The 25,324-nt window shown below is 37.1% G+C and overlaps 1 protein-coding gene across 4 annotated transcripts in view; it reads left to right on the top strand.

Annotated features, from left to right (window-relative positions):
• The window catches only part of TLK1 (tousled like kinase 1), a 136,160-nt gene that overhangs the window by 63,780 nt on the left and 47,056 nt on the right, over window positions 1-25,324 (top strand). For 3 of the 4 annotated variants that reach the window (XM_073305808.2, XM_073305811.2, XM_073305810.2), the window contains 8 exons: window positions 1,783-1,858; window positions 7,749-7,795; window positions 8,433-8,525; window positions 13,240-13,329; window positions 14,183-14,275; window positions 15,884-15,994; window positions 17,268-17,404; window positions 19,009-19,197. In XM_073305808.2, coding sequence (XP_073161909.1) covers window positions 1,783-1,858; window positions 7,749-7,795; window positions 8,433-8,525; window positions 13,240-13,329; window positions 14,183-14,275; window positions 15,884-15,994; window positions 17,268-17,404; window positions 19,009-19,197 — 836 coding nt within the window. The remainder of the gene's footprint in view (window positions 1-1,782; window positions 1,859-7,748; window positions 7,796-8,432; window positions 8,526-13,239; window positions 13,330-14,182; window positions 14,276-15,883; window positions 15,995-17,267; window positions 17,405-19,008; window positions 19,198-25,324) is intronic. The other variant, XM_073305809.2, reaches the window with a different exon arrangement.

Genomic DNA, 25,324 nt, shown 5'->3' with positions numbered 1-25,324 from the left:
AAGACAGAAACAAGTGGTAAACCACAAAATACACAGGTAAACTAGGGCCTGAACCACATGAAGTATAGGGGTCTTGCAATATGCCAGGTTTGTGTTTTTCTTCATAGTTCTGGAATCTGATATTGGTGGCTTTCTAAAAATGTTTTTTCTTGTTTGTAAGTTTTGCTGAAGTTTTATATGTGAAGGCAGCTTTATTATTTGGGAAGTGTTCACCAAGAAGATATTTCCCCAGCTCCATAGCTCTTGAATTTGTTGTAGTTCGTATGGTTCCATTAGAAGATGAAAGGTGCTGCTTGTTTTCTGGAAAACATTTTGTGGTGATTTGAGCTGATATGCCCAAGTTTTGCGTACGCATTGTGCATTATCATATGAATATTGTATTTACCAAAGTGAAAATTACCTCCAGTATAATTTTAGACATCTTATTAGAGTGCTAATACTGTTTGCAGTTTACGGTTAAACTAAACAAAACGAATGAAAAGGATTAAAAGAAAACTGAAATATTTTTCTACAAATCACTGGAGTTTTGATTTTTCAAAATGAAATTTAAATTCCTACAGAGGTTTATAGATGAGAAAGCTGATAGTTATTCTGCAATTGGAAAATTAACTTTTTGGGAAATTTGAAATGATTATGTAGACATATTTAATAGTTGTAAAGAATATACAGTTTTAAAAAAATATACTTTGGCTATTTAAGATGCTGTATTAAAATGCTAATAATGGAATAACAAATTTGAGAATAAAATCACTTAACTATTTTCCAACAAAACTGAAAGCAGAAAAGGAAAGAGGAAAAGATTACTTTTTAATGTCATCAATACTTGGTTAAATCTTGTCAATTTATCACTTAACATTAACTTGCTTTGTTCGCAGAATGTTCATTAAATGTTTAGACTGAACATAACTTTAGATAACAGTGCATCACTCAACAGCATAATATAGAGAAGCATTTGTAAGCATCATGTTTCTGCAGAAAGATATGTTTTGAAAATAGCTTTGACAAACTTTTATTCTTATATCAAAACTGTGCAGTATATGGAAGTCAGTAGTGTCCAGAGCTGTCAGCCCGGACTTGGGCCCCTTTCAGCTGGGCAGTGTACAAATATAGTAAAAAAGCAGATTTTGACCATAACACCTTATCTCATTTAAAACTATAGTAGAACCTCAGTTACGAACATCAGAGTTATGAACTGATAGATTAACCACGCACCTCATTAGAAACTGGAAGCATGCAATCAGGTAGCAGCAGAGACCAAAAAAAAATACAGTATCGTGTTAAACATAAGCTACTAAAAATATAAAGGGAACGTTTAAAAAAAAGATTGACATGGTAAGGAAGCGGTTTCTGTGCTTGTTTCATTTAAATTAAGGTAGTTAAAATAAACATTTTTTCTTCTGCATAGTAAAGTTTCAAAGCTGTGTTAAGTCAAGGTTCATTTGTGAACTTTTGAAAGAACAGTCATAACGTTTTGTTCATAGTTACAAACATTTCAGAGTTACAAATAACCTCCATGCTCAAGGTGTTCATACCTCTGATGTTCTAGTCTAAACACAACAAACAGGTGTAATAAACCTTATGAAGGGAAGGAGTACAAGAGTAAGTACTCATATTGTCATCTTTTTCCTTCAGTTAAAATCTGAAATGGTATTCCGGCTGAACTGAGACCATGTTTTATGAATGAGACTTTTTATTTATTGCATGTAACAATAATAGAAATAAGTAGAGCTGTTGCTGGATCAGATTCTTTTGCATTTAAAGACATTAATTTTCTTTTTGTAGACTCCGGAGAAGAAACAATCAGAACCTTCCAGGGGAAGAAAGAGGAAAGCAGAGAATCAGAGTGAAAGCAGCCAAGGTACACCAAACATTTTTTGAATTATAGCAAATCAGTTAGGTATTACATGCATTTAGTCAAATTATATTTGCTTGAACACATAAAATTTAGGGTTTGTCTGCACAGTCCTGCAGTGCAAACTATGGGGGTATGAATTGCAGTGCACAGTAAAGTGTTATACTGTAACTGTCCTGTGTAGACCCTGCTAGCGCAAACTAGAAGGTTCCTAGTTCATGTTTCAAACAGGACTACATCAACGTAAACCAGGTATCTTTTAGTTCATACTAGCAGAGTCTACACAGGACAGTTACAGTGCAACATTTTAGCACTCACTACAGTTCATGCCGGGTAGTCTGCACTGTGGGGCTGTGTAGACAAGCCCTTAGACAGCCTTACAGAGTTCTACACTCATTGCCTGAGACAAGTGGTGATTTTAACTGGTGAATAAAATATATCTTTTTCCCCATTATCAGTCTTGGGTAGGTACAGGCAAGTACATTCTGTATCTGAGCTGTTAATTGTGTAAAAGAATTTTGTATGGCTGCACTTAGCTCTTGCCATAATTCTTCTCACTAGTATGCCTCTGCAGTTCCTTTTCTTATTCCAGCTGATGAGCAGGAATTCATGCTTTTAAAGTTTTCATTTGCTTGCTCTTCAGATAAATTTCCATTATCCTGAGTGACCTTTTTCCATCCAACAAATGTTCATAGGGGAGGATTAAATAGTTGGGGGATCACTAGAATGAAATAGATGACTTACATCTGATATGACTTGACTTTGACTTGAATCAAGCCATAACTGTTACTATCCAGTGGCTGTTTGGCCTTTGTGAAATGTGTGGTGCTCTCAGTCCATTTCCTAGTGGACAATATATATACTTGTTCCTCAAAACACTGTCATGATACTTACCATTTGGTACTGTTTTAGACAAGTATGTGGTTCATTGAAATATCCTGTCCCATTTTAAGGTGACTTCTTTAGGGCAGGAATGGTGGAGACTCATAAGTCTCTGGGTACTATCTAGCATATAAAGAAAAAGTAGTTGTGAGAATGGGGCTTATTTTATTGTTTTGGTGTTCCATTTGAACTAATAAATATCCCTTTAAATGCAAATATATAAGCCAGGAGCTAGGAGCATTGTTCATTTGCCTCTTGGTCATTTACTGTGTTTTTTATTTTGTCTTTGTGGTTGGTTCTTGTCCTGCCTCTGAGTTGATACTTGAATACTTTACCTGTTCTAATCACTGGTAGGCCTTTTGAACTGGCAGTTCAAACTACGTAGAAATAATTCTAATGATCAAGATTGCTATTTTAAAATACTGTGGCTTAGCTGCCACTTGCGCCTGATTTTCCAGCCAAGGGTATGTATTCCATTCTGAGCTGAGTGGTGTAGGTTTTAGACTCGTTGGTGATGTACACCTGGGCAATCAGCAAACTGGGACTCTGGCAGCTGAGGGAATAGAATATCAACTGATTAAAAGGAAATTAGAGCCAACTGTGAGGGCTTATGGGGTTTGTTCATAAAGACAATGTAGTTGGATGTTCCCCTTCCCTTTACCAGAGTGATTGATAAAGCATGACCAGCCCAGGAAATTACTTGGGAAGGAGAAGGGGTTTGGGGTCTTTAAATACAGAGCCTTCTTGGGAGCAAAGATAAAGAACTCCTTCAAATGGATGTTTGGTATTTTTCGATTGGAGAAATTTATTAATTTGTGACTGCATAGTTTAATGTTAACATAGTTTTAAGTCACTTGATAAATCACAGTCACTTGTTTGGGTATGAAAACTTATGTCTCTGGGACTGATTTCTATTAAATATCTCTGGTCTGCTTGAAGCTACAGTGGCAATATTTCACACATACAGATAAATAAGTTGGGAGTTTTTCTTGTAATGTCTTGCCAAGACCTGAATTTTGGGTTTTATATGTTTGGTGCAATAGCTGATGACATCACCGACATATAAAACAATGGAGGCAGCTGCATTCCTTATAATGCTTTAGATGTTAATGTTGTTAACTGTTACAGAAGATACTCTGAAAACTAGAATAAATAAATTAAATAACTGGCTTGCATTATAAAACAATATTTTTATCCATTTCTTTTAATACTTAAATTATTCTAGGAAATTTTTTAGTATTGTCCTCAAGATTAGTTTCTCCTCTAGCTACTTATGCATGGTGTAAAGTATAATGCAGGCAGTCTAACTTTGTCTTGCAATATTTTTTTTTGTACATTTTTCAGGGAAGTGTAGGCTGTCCCTTCCCATGTTAAGCCAAAAAAGCAAAGTGTAAGATATGTTGCTTTAAAATATTTCTGTTTAGGTGATCATTTTGATTTGAGTGTTTACTGCTATTTAAATGTATAATTTATTTTGTTCTTAAAAAAAAAAAAGTTTCAGACAATCTGACACTCTCCTCTCACTTGACTCTTTTGGTCTCTTAACTGTTGTGGTACAGTCACCTCACAGAGGCTTTGCCTATTATAAACTTTTTTGGAAAATTTCCCACAGCTGCTTTTCTAGTGCTCCCATCATTGCTGCCCCTCATGGAGTGGAACAAGTGGTAGTAAAAGCAGGAAATTTTAACCATTTCTTAGAGCAGACAACCTGGTAATAAAAGCTCTTATGCCCTGGTTACCATTTTGTTACTGCCCATAGAACTTTATAACTACAATGTATCCTAATGTAGACAAGGCAGTAGCATCCTCCATGCTAGATAGGACAGAATTTCAAATGTGAAAAACAAGCAGAAAAATATCTGTTTGTAGCATAGGATCACCTTTCTGGCCTTCCTTATGCATTATAAAGAAGCAAAGGCACAAAGCCCAGTTTTTTTCCTTACAGATCACTTTTAATGTTTCTCAGCTGACAAACTCCTTTCTTACCCATCCAGGTCAGCTTTTAGATAATTGGCAAGACTGGTATGGATATGGGGAAAGTGATAAAATGGTGCATTTGTTTAAAAATGTAATAAACCATCTCCTTCTTTACTGAAACCATGAAGAGTAGGGGGTAGGTAAGTGTAGGGAAATGGCTTTTATGAAAGAGACACTTGCAGTATGTGCTGGAATCCACTAAACTGTGTCATTAAATGCCATCTTGCTTAATTAGGGTGATTCTAAGGGAACAGGTTTGTTTAATATGTTTCAAAAACTGTAAGAATTGGTTAATGGCAGAATAAGTCAATATAAGTTGCATTGTACACTGTAATAACTTCATGTGTTGTCGAGCTAGTTATCACTGAGTTGTCCCTCAGCATGATAATTACAATACATAATTACAAATGCTGTTGTGTTCTGTTCAGGTGTGTACAGATTTGTTAGCATAAGTTTCCTTCTGGTTCTTTCCTTTGTTCGCATCTTTCTGTTTTCCTGGTCTCTTATGGCTTCTCAATAAACCATCTTGCCCCTAATATGTCTAAATATATAATGATTTGAATGCTTTGTAAAGGCAATTAATGGAAATAAAGGAATATCTCCTAGCATAATGTATTTCTAGGTGTGTCTGATAATAGGTTTGAGTGCTTAATTTGAAACAGCTGTATGTCTACCGTGGTGTGACAATTAATGGGGTCTACAGTAGTTGTAAGAGACAGCTGCACCTTCATGATAGTGCTTACGTGAAACCAATGAACAAAAACCTCTAGAAGCTTAATGGCTGAAATATCAAATGCATTTTTTGTGGAAAACAAATGCATATGTATTTCTTTTTTAAAGTAAATTTTCTGTGGCTTGGTTCCCCAGTGTGGTTCCGCAGTTCTTCTCTTCTGGTGTCAGGAAGTGGAATAGCAAAAGATAGGCAGTCTCCCTCCCCTTTAAGGCACTGTTCCCAGTCTCTTCCTTCCTCTCAGTGAGGAAAACAAAAAACGCTTCACACTGATGTATTGTCTTTAGACTTCAAGCACAGGCACTATGAAAAATAGCACAGAGGAAACAGACAGACTCCCTCGAAGTGGAAAGTGTAGCCTGAGAGTGGGTGCTTCCTGCAGATCATCACTGCAAGGCTGGTGGGTCTGAATTGTCTAGTCAGCAATTCAGCAGTCCCCTGTCTTGCCAGTGGGAGCAAACCTGTATTGCGTGGCTTTCCCTCGCTTTTAGAGCACTCCCACTAGATTCATTTTAGAGAAAATGCCTAGAAGAGCAGGGGAAAAAGAGCTATGGTGCTTCATCCAGGTCCCTTACCTATTCCTTCCTTTGTTCTGAGGGGGAGGCAGAGATGCTTAATCTTGAGACCATTGCATGGACCAAAAAGAATACAAAGCCCTCCTGCTCTCTGTATGGAAGGACTCTACCCTAATTTACCCCAAGCAGTTCACTACACTCACTCCTTTGTGGAGCTTTTCTCTTCCACTCCCTCCTCAGTAACCTACCTTCTCTCTTTAGGCTCCACTAGAGATGCATAATGAGGACCCATCCCACTGGGACAGGTTCCTTAGGTTTATGTCCTATCTTAGGCCTCCTGTGAAGTCTCTGAGTCCTCAATAGGGTGCTCAGTGCTTTGCTCAAACCTTGTTGAATTCTTAGCTTTGGTGCTTCTTACTGTGCTTTCCTTGAAAGTGGAATTCCTTAGTCGAGGTCGCCTTCACCTGACAGGGCTTATGGCATTTGTTTGCCATCAACACTGTCTTGTTTTTCTTAAGGAAAAATTAATGCTTTGCACTTGTTACAGCTTCCTTACCAAAGCAGTTTCTTCTTTTCACCTGAACCAGGAGATTTCCCACCCCCACCCCCCAACCCCAACTTCTGTCTGATCACCAAAGCCCAGAGAAAATCCCCTGACACTGTGTGGATATATGTGGGACAGTGAAGGTGTACCCTGTCTCAAACACAGGAGTTCAGAAAGTCTCATTCCCTCTTCGTGCTCCGAGAGTCCCTGCAATGGTTTAAAGGCTCTGATTAACTTCCCCTGCTGGAATCTGTTGTTGCATTTGGAGACTCTCCTGCGTCTGTTCTGTCAAAGCCGTGTCTACTTCCATAGCTGAGAAAGAAACCTCCATAGATGACTATGCATGGCAAAGACTCGCAGCTCTGTCTGCAGTCACCTTCACCAAGCACTAGAGACTGGATCTGTCCTCTTGGTCAGAGCATTCTAGTCATTCCTCTGAAGATTTATGACTGACTTGCAAGGGGAAAAGAGCTGCTATCATCTCCACAAGGTGATACTCATTCTTTCTACTCTCTGTTCAGCCCCTTTGCATCTTTATATTGCCCCAGCTATCACAGCCTACTGAGTTAGCTGGTCAGTAATTTATTGTTGCCTCCGTAAATTGTTACTGTACTTCTAGTTAGATTTTGTCCTCACTGTTTTTGCCCACTCAGGTTCAAGAACTGAGCAAAGGGACTAGTATAGAAAGTGAGTTGTAGGCTAACCAGATTTGACATTTTTGGCAAATCATTAACTGGTGAGCCTGGAGACAGAGTGCCTAAAAGGTGGAGGAGCTTGGCACCAAAACTCTTGCCTGCCGACGTTAATGATGAACATCTCATCATGTTAGTTAGGGATAGTCTTGTGGCTAAGGCACTGGAGTAGGAATTAGGAGATATGATTTAATTCCTGGCTTCTCTGCTACAGACGTCTTGTGAGAGTTGAACAGGCCATTCTCTCTGTGCCTCAGTTTCCCATTTGTGTGTTTTTTTTTTTTTTTTAAAAAAAGCATAATTATACTTCATTGCCGTATGTGGATGATGTGAAAATAAATTAGTCAAAGTGCATGGAGTTCTCAGATGCTGTGCTGATGGGATGCCATATGAATATCTAGATAGAAAGATCACACATTGGCTCACCAAGCTGCAGAAAACTGCTTAGCAGATTCTAAGACTTTATTTGACATACTGTATACTTTTCACCTCCATAGTAAGTATAGCGGTCTATTTTTGTCACTTCTAACGTCTTTAATTTTTTCTTTAACTTCAGGGAAAAGTATTGGGGGACGTGGTCACAAAATTAGTGACTATTTTGAAGTAAGTTTTTTATTTATTTTGAAAATTATTTTTTTGACTTCTTTAAGGTTGGAAGTAACTGTTTAAGATACTAAATTTAGTTAAATTCACAAGCATAAATGTAAAGAGTACTGCACTACTCAGGCAACAGATTTGTTTAGATTGTCACCTGCCTTGATTTAGAAACACAAAATGCATGGCTTTCTATACAAAAGTAACACATACAAGTCATGTTTACACTGTGAGCTAGCAATGTCTTTTAAATGTTACATTATTTTTACTAGTGTGGACAGGAGCTCAGTCTTTGAGAGAATAGTGATCTTTAATAGACCTTTTTATTTTTAGATCTAACAGTTATGGTGGGATGTTATCTTGGTCTTGCTGGAGCTGAAAAAGGATGAGGGGAATGGATGGTTTAAAATAAGTAGTTTTTAAAACATCTTTGGAGCTGTTTGTAAAATTTATATTTAAAAATTAAAGCTACATCTTAAATAGTGGTTTTTGGGTTTTTTTTTTTTTTTTGTCTTTTTTGCACTCTCTTCCCTTTAGACGTGTAGGTTGTGCAGTAATACAGTAAATGATACTTTTTTTTTTTTTGCCTTACAGTCGATTTTCGATAAGAATGTTAACTAATTCTTTGGCCATGTTTCCTCTTCAGTACCAAGGTGGAAACGGCTCCAGTCCTGTAAGAGGCATATCTCCTGCAATCCGTTCTCCTCAAAATTCACATTCACATTCCGCCCCTTCTTCTGTAAGTTTGAACTATTAATCTGTTCAATTTCAGCATTCAGTTCAAAAGTTTTCAGTCAGTGAAAATAGCCTTAATTGGGAATCACTGATTATAAATAATCACTGTAAATAGTGAAACTTTCTAAACTTACTTTCAGAAAGAAATCTATAATACTACTTGTTTGGTTCAAGAAATAAAGTTCAAATTTTTAAAAATGCTTTCAGTAAATTTTAGGTGTATAAACTAGAATTACTGTCTGATTGAAACATTGTTGTAAAATCGGAAGGGAAGCTCCAAGTTAATTATTACACTGTATAACTTCAGGTAACTGGTCACCAGGTATGGGTGGTTGTTGAATTCCAAGTCATTTATTTAAAATAAATTCATAACTTTTTCACTAAGTAATTTCAAAAACAGGACATAATAGCATCTGTTCACAAATACCCTACACACATTAAAAAAAATATTTCTTACTCCTTTTTGCTAGGAAGGAATAGTGAAAAATCCAGGTTGTTTTGTTATAAACAAAGATGCTGATAAACCAACAGATTCTAGTTAAATTTAAATACATGACTACTGTATCCCATATAATTCTCCTTACTAGTAATGTTTTGAAATGTGAAAGTGGGATTTAATTTGAAAATAAATAGTTTCCGCTCATATACAGGCTTGCAGTGTTAATGTTGGACTTGCCTTTGTTTAACTCCGGGTGGAAGGACCATTTCTGGACAACTACACTTTATTCTACTTGCTATCAGCTTCAGAATTTGAACTCCAAATTTCCCTTACGCTCTGTTGCTCAGGAAATGTTTTTGAGTTTTGCTATGTATTAGGGCTGTCGATTAATCACAGTTAACTTATGCAATTAACTCAAAAAATTAACTGTGATTAAAAAAATTAACCGCGATTAATCTCACTGTTAATAGAATACCAATAAAATTTATTAAATATTTATGGATGTTTTTCAACATTTTCAAAAATATTGATTTCCATTACAGCACAGAATACAAAGTGTACAGTGCTCACTTTATATTTTTATTACAAATATTTGCACTGTAAAAATGATAAACCCAAAAGAAAGTATTTTTCAAATCACCTCATACAAGTCTTGTAGTGCAGTCTCTTTATTGTGAAAGTGTAACTTACAAATGTAGATTTTTGTTGTTGTTACATAATTTCATTCAAAAACAAAACAATGTAAAACTTTAGAGCCTACAAGTCCACGCAATCCTACTACTTGTTCAGCCAATGGCTAAGACAAACAAATTTGTTTACATTTACGGGTGATACTGCTGCCTGCTTCTTATTTACAAAGTCACCTGAAAGTGAAGTGCCAGGCGTTCGCATGGCACTTTTGTAGCCAGTGTTGCAAGGTATTTACGTGCCATATATGCTAACATTCGTATGTCCCTTCATGCTTCAGCCACCATTCCAGAGGACTTGCTTCCATGCTGCTGATGATCATTTAAAAAAAACAGTGCGTTGTGACTGAACTCCTTGGGGGAGAATTGTATGTCCCCATCTCTGTTTTACCCTCATTCTGCCATATATTTCCTGTTATAGCAGTCTCGGATGATGACCCAGCACATGTTGTTTGTTTTATGAACACTGTCACTTCAGTTAGGACAAAACGCAAGGAAGGTACCAATGTGAGATTTCTAAAAATAGCTACAGCACTCGACCCAGGGTTTAAGAATCTGAAGGGCTGTCCAAAATCTGAGAGGGATGAGGTGTGGAGCATGCTTTTAGGACTCTTAAAAGAGCAACACTCCGATGCTGAAAGTACCTAACCCGAAACACACACACACACAAAATTAACCTTCTGCTGGTGGCATCTGACTCATGATGTTGAAAACGGACCGATGAATGTTCACTCTGCTTTGGATTGTTATCGAGCAGAACCCGTCATCAGCATAGATGCATATCCTCTGGAATGGTGGTTGAAGCATGAAGGGACATATGAATCTTTAACGTATCTGGCACGTAAATATCTTACAATGCAGGTTACAACAGTGCCATGTGAATGCCTGTTCTCACTTTCAGGTGTCATTGTTGTGATGTGTTTGGTCACAGAGACCCCCTTGGGACTGTCACCTGATGTGCTGAAATGACCTCTGAGCCCATTTTCCCTGATGGCTTGGGACTCCAGAACCGTGCCTTGTTGAGCCAGACACTTTAGTCAGCTGCAACAGAGACCCATGCCTGAACCGCGCCTCCAAAGCTGCAGGCTTTAATTGAAAACCATTCAACAGGTTACCTGTCTCCAGCACCCAGAAACGCAGCTCCCAATGGGATCCAAACCCCAAATAAATCCATTTCACTCTGTATAAAGCTTATACAGGGTAAACTCATAAATTGTCCGCCCTCTATAACACTGATAGAGAGAGATGCACAGCTGTTTGCTCCACCAGGTATTAATCACTTAATCTGGGTTTAATAATAAACAAAAGTGATTTTATTAAATAAAAAAAGTAGGATTTAAGTGGTTTCAAGTAATAACAGACAGAACAAAGTAAGTTACCAAGCAAAATAAAACAAAGCACGCAAGTCTAAGCCCAATACATTAGGAAACTCAATACAGGTAAATTTCACCCTCAGAGATGTTCCAATAAGCTTCTTTCACAGACTAGACTCCTCTTAGTCTCGGCCCAATCCTTTCCCTGGTACAGTCCTTGTTCCAGCTCAGGTGGTAGCTAGGGGATTTCTCATGATTGGCAACCCTTTTTGTTCTTTTCCACCCCCTTTTATAGCTTTGGCACAAGGCGGGAATCCTTTGTCTCTCTCTGGGTTCCCACCCTCCTTCTAAATGGAAAAGCACCAGGTTTAAGATGGATTCCAGTACCAGGTGACATGATCACATGTCACTGTAAGACTTCATTATCCATTCTTTCAGGGTTGGCCTGCACGTACCCAGGAGGGTTTGTGAGTAAACAGAACCATTCGCAACCAGTTGTTCTAGCTAATGGGAACCATCAAGATCCTAAGCCACCATTAATGGCCCACACTTTGCATAATTATATTAGGACCTCAGAGTTAACTTCATATTTCTAGTTTAGATACACAAATGATACATACATACAAATAGGATGAACACACTCAGTGGATTATAAGATTTGTAATGATACCTTACAAGAGACCTTTTGCATAAAGCAAATTCCAGTTACATTATATTCGCATTTCAAGCATATTTTCATATAGCATATGGAGTGCAACGTCACAATTTGTAAACAAGAAGCAGGCACCATTATTTCCTGCAAATGTAACCAAACTTGTTTGTCTGAGCGGTTGGCTGAAGTAGGACTGAGTGGACTTGTAGGCTCTACAGTTTTACATTGTGTTGTTTCTGAATGCAGGTTTTTTTGTACATAATTCTACGTTTGTAAGTTCAACTTTCATGATAAAGAGATTGCAATACAGTATTTGTGTTAGGAGAATTGAAATATGCTATTTCTTTTTTTACAGTGCAAATATTTGTATTAAAAAATAAATAGAAAGTGAGCACTGTACACTTTGTATTCTGTGTTGTAATTGAAATCAATATATTTGAAAATGTAGAAAATATCCAAAAATATTTAAATAAATGGTATTTTATTATTAACAGTGCGATTAATCGCGATTAATTTTTTTAATTGCTTGATAGCCCTTCTCTCTCTCTGAATGTGTGTGTGTGTGTGTGTGTGTGTATAGCCCTTCTCTCTCTCCTTCCCCAAAAAGTGATTTCTCTTAGAGGTTTCAGACTGTTGTCTCAGTGATGTCTGGTTCCATAATATACTACAGGTTTCCCCTGTTCTGGGCCCTCTGATGTCAGAGAAGCCCTCCAAAACTAAAGGAAACCCAGCTTAGTTATTTTTGAGTTGTCAAACTTAGTCTAAGGCTTTATATACACTGGAAACTGAAAAAAATACACACACACACACACCCCCGAACGACAAAAGTTTGGCCGACGAAAAGCACTAGTGTGAACAGCACTTTGTTGGCAGGAACGCTCTCCTGCCGACAAAGCTACCGCTGCTCATTGAGGGTGTAAGTTTTTTGTCGGTGGGAGAGCTCTCTCCCACCAACAAACAGTAGCTTCACTGCGCGCCTTTTAGTGGCACAACTGTAGCAGCACAGCCATGTCACTAAAAAGTGCGTAGTGTAGACAAAGCCTCACAAAAATCTAGCTGAGGGACACTGGAAAAGGATGCAAACTTATGATACTAGTTGCTACCAGACAAAAGTTGGTAGACTTGGTATACAAGAGTCATTATTAGATCAGCTTTGTTCATACTATCTAACTGCTGTGGTTGATGCCAATTTTTTTTTTTTTGAGCATTAGTGTGAATTGATATGTATTGTGACTGTTTCTGCAAACTTTATTCTATTCCTCTTAAGGTAAGTAACGGTCTTTAGAAATTTTCTAATAGCTCCTATTCCACAGAGAGTAAGACTAAATCTGTCATCCTTTTCCCTAGGAATGGGATCTAATCTTAGTTCTTTTAGAGTATGTTGCACCTCTCCAAAATACATATGTCATTAATTGCATAGTGAATAGCTAGATGCAATACTCCAAAGATAGATCGGTCATATAGTTAAAAAGTATGGTCTTTCCTTGTTTTGTATTTTAGCTTGCTAATTACAACCAATGGTCAAGTAGTTATTCTCACAGGATTTTGAGATACACATTCAAAATTCTTTCACTTTGCAATCTGAGTATTTCAATTTGAAACTGATATCTTTTGTTTATGTATTTTAGGTTCAACAGAATAGTCCTTCTCCTACGGCATTAGCTTTTGTGGACCACCCTGTTACACAGCCAAAACAGTTATCATTTAAAATCACTCAGGTAAACACTTTTGTGTAGACACTTCCCATGTTCTTTTTAGAATACATGAAAACATTGATCAGTGACCATTTATTTCCGTGCCTGATAACTGGTTCAAGACCAGTAATTACAAAATTTACAGGTTCTGCAAGCATTTGTAGTGGTCTGCAAAAACACTTCTGTCCTTGATAAATTTTGAGCTGCTAGTCATTCTGATTACCATCTTGCTTTTTATGCTCATATAGCACTTCATGAACCATTAGAGTTAGATGAATGCTTTGTACCTTTTGCTCAAGATTCAGGTTGTCATGTGATCTTAAGTGTTGGTTTCTAGCTCTATCAGTATTTAAGATAGCAACCACTGTGGCAATGAGATATGGTCAGATACAACATGGCCTTTCAGAGCTAAAAGTCAAAGTTCTTTGTCAATGAAAATGGCAATCCTTTTTATGCCCTGAAGCACCCTTATTGTTGAACCGCTGTTTCGTCTGGCATGTCCAGCCCAATCCTCTGACCCTCTCTCTTTCACAGTTGGTTAGTTTAAAACTTCCTTACTTAGAGGGATACCATTTCAGACCAAACAGATACAATTTAACATAGTATTATTAGTAGACTTTTTCATTCAAGCCATTTCGTGTTTATCCCTTACTGAAAAAGAAAATTAATTGCTCTTTAATAGATTGGCTTTCAATTAATGAAGAACTTTATCAGTTAAAGTGGTTTGTCCAAACTCTTAACTCAACCCAGCCTATTAATTGGCAAAGACAATTACAATAATTTAAAATAATTAACAACATTGATGCAAAAATGAGGAAAATCATGTGTTACAGCTGCCAAAGAATGGAATTAAATATTTGAAAATGTTTTTGTTTAGACTGATCTCACGATGCTGAAATTAGCTGCACTGGAAAGTAATAAAAATCAAGACTTGGAAAAGAAAGAAGGTCGTATAGATGATTTGCTCAGGGTAAGTGTAAAAGACTGAATAAAAGATGTCTATTTAAAATTTCGGTTAGTGATGGTATATAGAAAATATTTGTACTACCATATAAAGCTGAAAATATATTAAAGTTTTAATATAAACATATGACAGAAAACACCAGATCTGTAAAGATTAAAATATTCTATAAAATCTGCATAAATGCTTTTTCTGAGAAGCAGCATATACTATAAGCTCACTTCATCCGATGAAGTGAGCTGTAGCTCACGAAAGCTTATGCTCTAATAAATTTGTTAGTCTCTAAGGTGCCACAAGTACTCCTTTTCTTTTTATGGATACAGACTAACACAGCTGCTACTCTGAAACCTAGCATATACTATGTGATAACTAAGTGCATGAATCTCATTTTTTTTTCTGCTTCAGCATTTAAAAGAAACATGTCTTTGGCACATCTAACTATTAAACATGGTTATAGACTTCTTGAGGCTCCAGACAAGGGTGATATTGTATAAGGCAGTTGTTAATTTAATTTCTTTGGCTTTTTACAAATCTTGATATATTTTCACATGACATATTTCTTGCTTTAATTGTAAAGTAAAGCATTCCTCAGTAGGACAACTTATTACTGCCTACGTTTTCAAGATTACCATGACAGAAGTACCGTGGGCACAAAATAACTGCCTATAATGAGAAAAAAATGAAGTACTTTGGAAAGTTCCTGTACTAGAGTAAGGGGGGTTGGGGTGGTTATACTCCAAAAGTAGTTGGGTTGCAGAGGTAACTATATCAACAACTAGACAAACAGGATGTGACAAAAAGCAGACAACAGTGCGCAGATACAACAAATAGAAGTCTTTAAAGGAGATGAGTGAAAGGGATTGTAATAACTTCACAAATTGTATATGTCTTATCTAATTTGTGTTCATGAAATCTTGTATGTTTCTGTTTTTACCTGCTAAGCAGTGTAGAAGTAATAAAGATAACATTGCAAAAATTCTAGTATGTTATAGCTAGAACAACATAACTTCAGTCTTCTGAGGTCATAATGTGAATACAAAGAGCATGCTTTAAACTTTTTACTCCCTTCCACTCCTCAGATATTTTTTTAATTTGTCAGTGTGAATTTTTATTTTACTGCGGGTTATGAAAGAGATTATTGTATTTCCATTTGATTCCTGTATGAAATCCTTTATCTGAAGAGGAACTGGAGCTAGAATTGAGCTTCCTATTTAATATTGGAAGGGTGGAAAAGTACTAGTGCTAATGTACTAGATAAGATGTATTTATTTACATATTTTATCTGATAAAATGCATCTGACACTTAAATATGAAGATACAGTTCAAACCTGTGTAATGTTAGGTATCATTCTGGTATTCAGCTTCCAATGATCATGGATCCCCTTCTTTGGGGGAGGGGGAAAAATAAAGCCACCTCTATACAGACCTGATGAGGCTGATGTACTGAGAATAAGGTTGTTTTGTTTATATATTTGTATATATGTAGGCATTCTGCTTTAGTGCATGTCACTGAAGATATACATTTGTATTGATAATAGTTATATGTTTTTGATTTGTAGTATTTTCCATAAAATAACACTGATCTGAAATATAACTTTTTTTTCATATTGTTCTTAGGCTAACTGTGATCTTAGAAGACAAATAGATGAACAACAAAAGCTACTTGAAAAATATAAAGAAAGGTTAAACAAATGCATTTCAATGAGCAAGAAACTTCTGATTGAAAAGGTAAGGTTGAACACTGTTTTTTCAGTGTGTGTGGTGGAAAGCACTATAGATAGTTACCTATGGAGTGCCGTTATTAAACTCTCCACCCCATTTTCACTTGCTCGTAACTTTCTGTTTGGACTGAAACTTTCTACGTTTTTGTTTTCTATGTTCTCAGTCCAGAACTAATTAATTTTAAATTTGAGAAAAATACCTTCAGCCATTTTTGAAATATGGAAGAGTAGAAAAAATGCATTTTTGAACATAAATGTTTGTTTGCTCACTAATAATTCAATCACTGTTGACCATAAAATATATGACGTTAGCATGTGGCTTTTCCTCTGGGTGACATTCAACCTTTTTGTGAATTTTGGGCAAACTGTTTTAAAATAAATGTACAGGTGATTGAAAAATCACTTCTGAACATGCTCAGTGGGGACATTCTTTTTGTGAAAAGCACATAAGAGAGCTAGGAGAATTTCTACTGTAAATAGATCGACTGCTACCTTCCATTTTCAGCTTAATATTAAGAGCAGCAAAAGCAGGTACTTACCCCTCTGCCATCCCATTCACCTAAATGAGATATGAAATTCAAATTTAATGCTAACATTCTTAAACACTAGCAATACTGCTTTTCTTAAAAACAACCCCAAAAAGTCAAGGAAAATGAATGGAAAAATTAGTTTAATGCAATGAATACAAGACAAGTCAGGACGTTAAGAAAAGAAACTAAATTTTTCCTTAAATCTGCTGCAAGAGACTGTGGAAGAATTCCCACAATGCAGGGTCACCCCGAATGCCTATACTGTCACCATTGCTAGCTCCAGCATCAGGGTATGCTGAGAACAGGATGTAGCAGGCCTGTTGTTCATCATACTAGGGGGAGTGTGGGCTGCTCTGGAGTGTAGAGCATCCCATAGACAGCTCTTGTGCTGGGGACACACCAGCCTGCTGAGCAGCCCTGAATTGTGACAGTGTAAAGGTAGCTCAAATTCCCCCTGCCTTCTTCCCTCATTCTTTGAATTCCATGTAACATTTGCAAGTAAAGTCAAGATTGGGTTTTCTGGCTCATGTATCATTATGAATAATAACTAAATTCTGATAATGTATAAGCCAGAAAAAATAACATGTATCAGTTCTGCAGAGGTAATTGGAATATGAGTAGTTGAAACTTATTTCCATCCATCATTCTTTTACCTACTACTCAAAAAAAGGCATTAGAGAGAGGACTGTGTTTTTTGCTAACTTGTAAACACTTTAGAAAAACTGAATGGTAATATTTTGATTTTCTTAGAGCACACAAGAAAAGCTGGCAAGCAGAGAGAAGAGTATGCAAGACAGACTACGCCTCGGGCATTTTACAACAGTTCGACATGGTGCTTCATTTACTGAACAGTGGACAGATGGCTTTGCATTTCAAAATCTTGTGAAGTTAGTCAATGTTATGTTTTTAAAATTCTCAGTAATTGTCAGTTCCCTCCAGTGGATTTTTTTTTTATTACTAAGAGCTTCTAGGATTGGAGCTGCTTTTCATATGTAGTATTTCACTTTGCTTTTTGAAGTTTCAGAATACAGTACAGAACTCCCTTAATCAACCAACAGAATGTAGAATGCTAAATCCTGTTGTTTTTGAAAGAAGATGATTGGGCCTCTCTTGATTTTAACAAGCCTTAGAACAAGTGTGAATTTACTAACTGAGCAGCATTTCATTAATCATCACAATTGATAGAAAAAGTTGTAAACCTAGATCAGTGATTCTCAAACTGTGGTCCACCGACTACTGGTGGTCAGTGGAACAGTTGATGGTCTGTGGAGGGCTTGCTGGTCACGTGGTGCTGGCTCCACATCCTTCATTATAGCAGCTTCTACAGACATCCAGGCTCTTCATTGCAATGAAGGAGGAGCGAGAAGGAGGAGCAAACCTAGCAGCCGCCACTAGGGGCTGCTGCTAGCATAAGCGGATGGGGGAAAGGAGCCTGTAGCCGCCAGCAGGAAAAGAGCTGCCTCAACAAGGTACTTCAGCAGAGAATGGGGCAGAGAAGGAGCTTGGGGAGATGGGGCAGAGGGTGGAGCTATGGAGTGGGAGGAAGAAACTAATTCATGACTTCAGATACATGCTTTGGAAAGTAAACTGATTTGACCTTTACATTGTTAAGTATTAATGTGTTCACTAGAAACTCTAGTTTTCTCAAGAAAGATGTGGGAATGCAGATGGGATTGTGATTGGGTAGGGATTTGGTCTGTGACGACACTCTTCAGAAATGGGTCCACACTAAATGTTTGAGAACCCCTGACCTAGTTAATATCTAATGATTTAGCTTTTACAGTCTTCCTTATGTGTTTTGTCCATACATACAATAGTTATTTATTGTGTAACCCAACTGATTATTTATTTAGGAAGGTCAGCTCAGCTAAAGTATCTGATTGGTAAAACAACCATATTAATATTCTGCATTGACATCTCTGACTTTTTCTTTTCTTTTGGTGTTGGTTGTAAGTGATAATGTCCACTTTGTCAGAATACCATTTGTTTCCAATCTGGAAAATCAAGTATGTATGTTACACTTTTGGAAACCTATTACAAAAGAAAATTATACCAACATGTTTCCAAAACTTTGTGAGAATACTCCTTCCTAATAGGGAACATTTGATTTCTCTTTAACATACTCTGAAATACTCTTACTCTTCATTTGTACAAAAATGATTACTGATAGAAAAAGTACAACCTTTTCAATTACCCTCCTCTTGCCAAATTGCAAATCTGTAGCGTATTATCCGACAAAGAATACACCAAGAAACAAACATACAAAATAAAATAAAATCATGCAAATTCTTCTTCTGATCCCCAAAATAAATATTCACATTTACAGTGCCTAGTTAAGAATGCCTCACGAGCTTTTCATTTTTACCAAGAAAAGAGTTCGTGGTAATTCAGTGGATTAGAATCCATCGTTGCCATTATTAGAAGCCTGCTTTTTAAAATGTTATTAGCTGTAAAAATATTAATAATTAATGCAATATTTTTGGTTTTACAGGCAGCAAGAATGGGTGAATCAACAAAGGGAAGATATCGAAAGGCAAAGAAAGCTCCTAGCCAAACGAAAACCTCCATCTACAAATAATTCTCAAGCACCATCTGCCAATTCGGAACCAAAACAGAGGAAAAATAAAGCTGTCAATGGGGCAGAAAATGATCCCTTTCTTAGACCCAGTTTACCACAGCTGTAAGTTTACCAATTCAATCAATCTTTTTCATCGTTTCCTAGGTGTTGTCCATTTTGTTTGCAGCGCAAGTAGTGGCATAACCCCAACAGTTATGCCATATGCCAGCAAGTTAGGGACTTACTCTGTTCTCACTGATGGCTTGTCTAAATTGAGGAAACTTGCACCAAAATCTATGTAGCTGCAATGTATCATTGCAATCTTGGGTAAATTGCATCAGTCTGTTTTGCCTTGATGCGATGTGTCTACTGGTCTCTAATTAGACATGCCTAATTCTAGTATTCTACGCTTGTAACTCCACTGATTTCAGTGGAGTTAGCCTTCTTCTCCTTTCAGTTAAATTGATGTAAAGAAGGCTTTGGTGACCAATTCAGCTTCGACTGAAGAAGATAATAGTCTTTCAATTGGCTTCGAAAGGAGTTGGATACGTCCTGTAGTATCTGAAGGCCTGCATCTAAATTAATAATGCGCTAAAAAAAAGTAAATGATCTTGCATCTTTTCTTCTAATTTAAATACTTTAGTGCTGGTTTAATGGACACCATCAATTTAAGAATTACCCTTCTGTCTGAAAATTTTTTACCTACTATGGAAAGAGATTGAAAAAAAGTAAACTTTGCTTTTTTTCAATTTGTTTACTTTGTTTTTGATTGCATTTCATCATATATACTGTATATTCATTATCACTATCTCCCTGTATAATTTCTCCTCTTTTGTTTGAGTTTTCCATACAACATCAGAAGGGAAGCACATTTTTACAAATATGATAATGTGGTTATTAAACTACAAAAAGTTGGCCAGCGCACCAGGAGAAGTACTTCAAAGTTCTTTTAAACTACTATTTTGAAATTGGCTAGATCCCAGGTTGATTGTGATCATTAATCATCAGAAAAATCATTATTTTAAATATTTACAATTATAACAATGTTCATCTTTTTCTGATTATCAAATCCAATATCCCCTTCACCTCTGCATCATTTGTTTCTGGCACATTTTGCACATGGTGGCAGAAGAATTGAGACTAAAAGGGGGCTGCAACAGGATTTAGAACTGACAGACCTTTAAGTTAATACTGATTGTGGTTTGTTTCTAAAAGTGATGCTTCTCAGAAAGTTTACTGTAGGAAGGCTGTTCAGAGATGCTAATTTAAAACACAAAAACCCTTAAATTTTCATATATAACTAAGTGAGCTGTAGCTCACGAAAGCTCATGCTCAAATAAATTGGTTAGTCTCTAAGGTGCCACAAGTACTCCTTTTCTTTTTGCGAATACAGACTAACACGGCTGTTACTCTGAAACCTGTCACTTAAGAAGTGCTTCTTTCTCATATAAATGCTTCCCTCTGCAGCTGTATTCTGACGTTTTCTTTTGAAATACTGCTGGAACTAAAATGGGCTCTTCTCTAGAATATTTGTTTTCAGGGGAACTAGCTATTTCTTCTTCCACAGTTTGTCAATCCCTAACTCTTTGTTCAACTTAAGAAAAAGGAATACATACACTGGGATCTGTAAATCTTGTGTTGTGTTTGTAGAGACTTTAGCATTCTTGTTGTTTTATAAGATCTGCAGGGCAGCTCTGTAGTCACTTTTACTTTCTACCATACAAACAAAGCTTGTGCCAATGTAAATGTTCTATATATTAAAAGCCAAGCAATTGTTACTGTTACTCTTAGCCATGAATATACCTGACCAGTGTATTTGGCTAAGTCTTTTTAGTCTATATTCATGTTAAATTTTCTGAGATTTTCTGCTACTTTAGTAGATGATTAATTAGTAGATGATAAATTTTGCTTCAGTTGCATGTTTCACAAGAGCATTGCATATTTAATTGTACCGTGAATCTCTCTTGTCCAATTTGTTCCAGATTCACAAATAGCTATTCCTATCCTTCCTTCACAATATTCTCAAATTAATTATATTTACAATTTTCAAGTTCACATTTAATTTAGGTTTGATTAAGCAGATTAAATTGAATACAAATTGAGCATTGAAGACTTCTTTTGACAACTATATATCCAATAAGTTAATTGCAGTTTGTTTTTTATATTTTAGTAATCAAATGGTAGTTTACACATATTAATCATGATTGAATCAAGACTAGCTGTGCATTTGTATACGTTAATTTGGTCCTGATATAACTGCTGTTTTATGTATAACACTGCCTGCCTATTTTGTCTTTGTTGAACAATTGTGTGTTGCTGGGGTCCTTTATGCGACCTGGGATCACCAGAACACAAGGGCCTCTTGTGTTCCTTTGCCAGGAGCTTTAGGGGTTTTTCAAACTTTTAATTAGGATTTGTTGTAGTCTTGTTAGTGTGATACCTCTTCTTGTCTGAAAGATACCTACAGTAAAACTGCTGTTCCCCATTACAGAGCTAGACAGATAACACATGTCCATGTGTTAAAACAATTATTAATTGTGCTTTTTCCAGTCTAGTATTCAGTATTCATTTACTCTTTCTGATCTCCATTACTGCATTCATATTGTGCTCATCAGTGTGCCCACATCACTCTGAGAATAATAGTTCTAATTAGCCCATAGCCGAAGGGAAGAGGCTTTATTTATACCTAACGGAGGGAAGTACAGAATTGCTGAGATTAATTAACTAAAACAGAGTCCCTCTGGCACCACCTTATTTAGTTTTGACAATGGCGTAGCTTCTTGTGTAGAGAAAAACAAATATTTTTTTAGCTTGGTTACAAAAAAGTGTGATTGAAACGAGGGTTGAAAACAGCTTTTTGTATATGAACAGTTTTTTAAAACAGTTTTCAAAACCAATAGAAGGTGATGGCTGTGGCTTTGCCAGTGACAGGTCATTTTCCTGATGTAGTTGGATGATTAAAGGAATAACAACTTACCATGTTTGTCTAATGAGTTTGAAAGTGAATCAAAGTATTCATCAAGATGGCAACTGACCACCTGAAGAAACCCTCAATGCTTGTGTTTAGATGCAATTGACTAAATGAGCAGCGCAATGTAAACACTATCCTTGTCTGCCAGAGCTCTTAGTAATTTTTGGTGTCCCAAGTGGTTAATGGTTCCATGTGAGATTTCTTTATTACCGAACAAGCAATTTTTTATAATAAGCTCACTTAATTGGCATCAGTTGAAATGTACCTCAACAACTGTTAACTTGAAGTGCACAGATAAACTCCTCAACTCTTTAAAAAAAATCTATCCCAAATTTAATTCTACTTCAAGTGAGGCAATTAAGTGTTTAATGCCAGCCCCCAGTGTTTGAATTTCTGGAAACAGCCATTATGTGCCCATCTATAAAAAATTACAGACCAGTCATTTTAACTTCTGTACCTGGAAAGATAATGGAGCAAATAATTAAGCAATCAATTTGCAAACATCTAGATGATAGTCAGGTGATAAGTAACCATCACCATGGATTTGTCAAAAACAAATTGTGTCAAAGCAGCCTGATAGCTTTCTTTGACAGGATAACAAGCCTTGTGGATAGGGAGGGAAGTGGTATACATGGTATATCTTGATTTTAGTAAAGCTTTTGGTAGAGTCCCTCATGGCCTTCTCATAAATAAACTAGGGAAATACAACCTAGATGGAGTTACTATAAGGTGGGTGCATAACTGGTTGGAAAATCGTTCTCAGAGAGTAGTTATCAAGTTGTTCAAAGTCATGCTGGAAGGGCATAATGAGTGGGGTCCCTCAGGGATCATTTCTGGGTCTGGTTCTGTTCAGTATCTTCATCAGTGATTTAGATAATGGCATACAGAGTACACTTATAAAGTTTATGGATGACACAAAGCTGGGAGGGTTTGCAAGAGCTTTGGAGGATAAGATTAAACTTCAAAATGATCTGGACAAACTGGAGAAATGGTCTGAAATAGGATGAAATTCAGTAAGGACAAATGCAAAGTATTTCATTTAGGAAGGAACAATTAGTTGCACACACAAAATGGGAAATGACTGCCTAGGAAGGAGTACTGCGGAAAGGGATCTGGGAGTCATAGGGGACCACAAGCTAAATATGAGTCAACTGTGTAATGCTCTTCGCAAAAAAAGTGAACACCATTCTGGAATATATTAGCAGGAGTATTGTAAGCAAGACCAAACCAAAAAAAAAAAGTAGTAATTCTGCTCTGCTCTGCTCTGCTCTGATTAGGCCTCAACTGGAGTAACATTTCAGGAAGGATGTGGACAAATTGGAGAGAGACCAAAGAAGAGCAACAAAAATGATTAAAGGTCTGGAAAACATGACCTATGAGGGAAAATTGAAAAAATTGGGTCATTACAAAAAACTAATTTTACCATACTAATTTTCCCCTACTGTTACTCGCAGCTTCTTATCAACTGTTTTAAATGGGCCACCCTCGTTACCACTACAAAAGTGATTTTTCCTCCCTTGGTATTCTATTGTTAATTCAATTGTCTTGTTAGACTGATCCCCCCACTTGGTGTATGTGTGTTTGTGTGTGTACACACACACATACGTATATATGTATGTGCGTGTATATGTATGTGTTTGTGTGTGTGTATACACACACACACACACACACACGTACAAACACACATACATATATACCTGCTACTGTATTTTCTACTCCATGCATCTGATGAAGTGGGTTCCAGCCCACAAAAGCTTCTGCCCAAATAAATTTGTTAGTCTCTAAGCCCTGGTCTACACTAGGACTTTAGGTTGAATTTAGCAGCGTTAAATCGATGTAAACCTGCACCCATCCACACGATGAAGCCCTTTTTTTCGACTTAAAGTGCTCTTAAAATCGATTTCCTTACTCCACCCCTGACAAGTGGATTAGCGCTTAAATTGGCCTTGCTGGGTCGAATTTGGGGGTACTGTGGACACAATTTGACGGTGTTGGCCTCCAGGAGCTATCCCAGAGTGCTCCATTGTGACCACTCTGGACAGCACTCTCAACTCAGATGCACTGGCCAGGTAGACAGGAAAAGAACCGTGAACTTTTGAATCTCATTTCCTGTTTGGTGTTGAATGTGATTTAATGTGCTCCTAATTGCCAAAGTGAGCTGAGCGGCCTCCATGCTTGCCTTGGTATGGCGTCCGCACAGAAAAAAGGCGTGGAACGATTGTCTGCTGCTGCTTTCACGGAGGGAGGGAGGGAATGGGGGCCTGACGATATGTACCCAGAACCACCCGTGACAATGTTTTAGCCCCATCAGGCATTGGGCTCTCAACCCAGAATTCCAATGGGCAGCGGAGACTGCGGGAACTGTGGGATAGCTACCCACAGTGCAACACTCTGGAAGTCGACACTTGCCTCGGTACTGTGGAAGCACTCCGCCGAGTTAATGCACTTAATGCACTTAGAGCATTTTCTGTGGGGCCGCACACACTCGAATATATAAAACCGATTTCTAAAAAACCGACTTCTATAAATTCGACCTAATTTCGTAGTGTAGACATACACTAAGGTGCCACAAGGACTCCTCATTGTTTTTGCTGATACAGACTTAGCCCAGCTACCACTCTGAATCCTGAAAAAAATTGGGTTTGTTTAGTCTGGAAAAGAGAAGACTGACGGGGGACATAACAGTGTTCAAGTATGTAAAAAGCTTGTTACAAAGGAGGAGGAAGAAAAATTGTTTTTCTTAACCTCTAAGGATAGGACAAGAAGCAATGGGCTGAAATTGCAGCAAGTGAGCTTTAGGTTGGACATTAGGAAAACTTCCCAACTGTCAGAGTGATTAAGCACTGGAATAAATTGCTTCGGGAGGTTGTGGAATCTCCATCACAGGAGATTTTTAAGAGCAGGTTAGATAAACACCTGTCAGGAGTGGTCTAGATAATTAGTCCTGCCACAAGTGCAGGGGACTGGACTAGATGACCTCTCAAGGTCCCTTCCAGTTCTCTGATTCTGTGTTCTTCAGATGAGTAATAAATTATTGCTTTTAGAAAGAACAATTTTTTACATAGTGACTTCCTCCCTTCACTTTTCAGCTTTATCTGTTTTGGTGCTGGTGATTTCCTAACCATCACTTCCTCTGTCACTCCATTTATTCAGTGGCAGTGTCTCATGCAAATACTTCAGATTCGATCCCTGTGTCTAATTTAAAATGTTTGTAGGAGGGGATACTAAGCTGTCAGTTATGCTAATCTAATTGAACAAACTTGTTTAGAGCGAACATTC

Source organism: Lepidochelys kempii, chromosome 11 (genome assembly GCF_965140285.1).
Source record: "Lepidochelys kempii isolate rLepKem1 chromosome 11, rLepKem1.hap1, whole genome shotgun sequence".
Taxonomy (NCBI): Eukaryota; Metazoa; Chordata; order Testudines; family Cheloniidae; genus Lepidochelys; species Lepidochelys kempii.
This window is presented reverse-complemented; position numbering and strand designations above follow the sequence as displayed.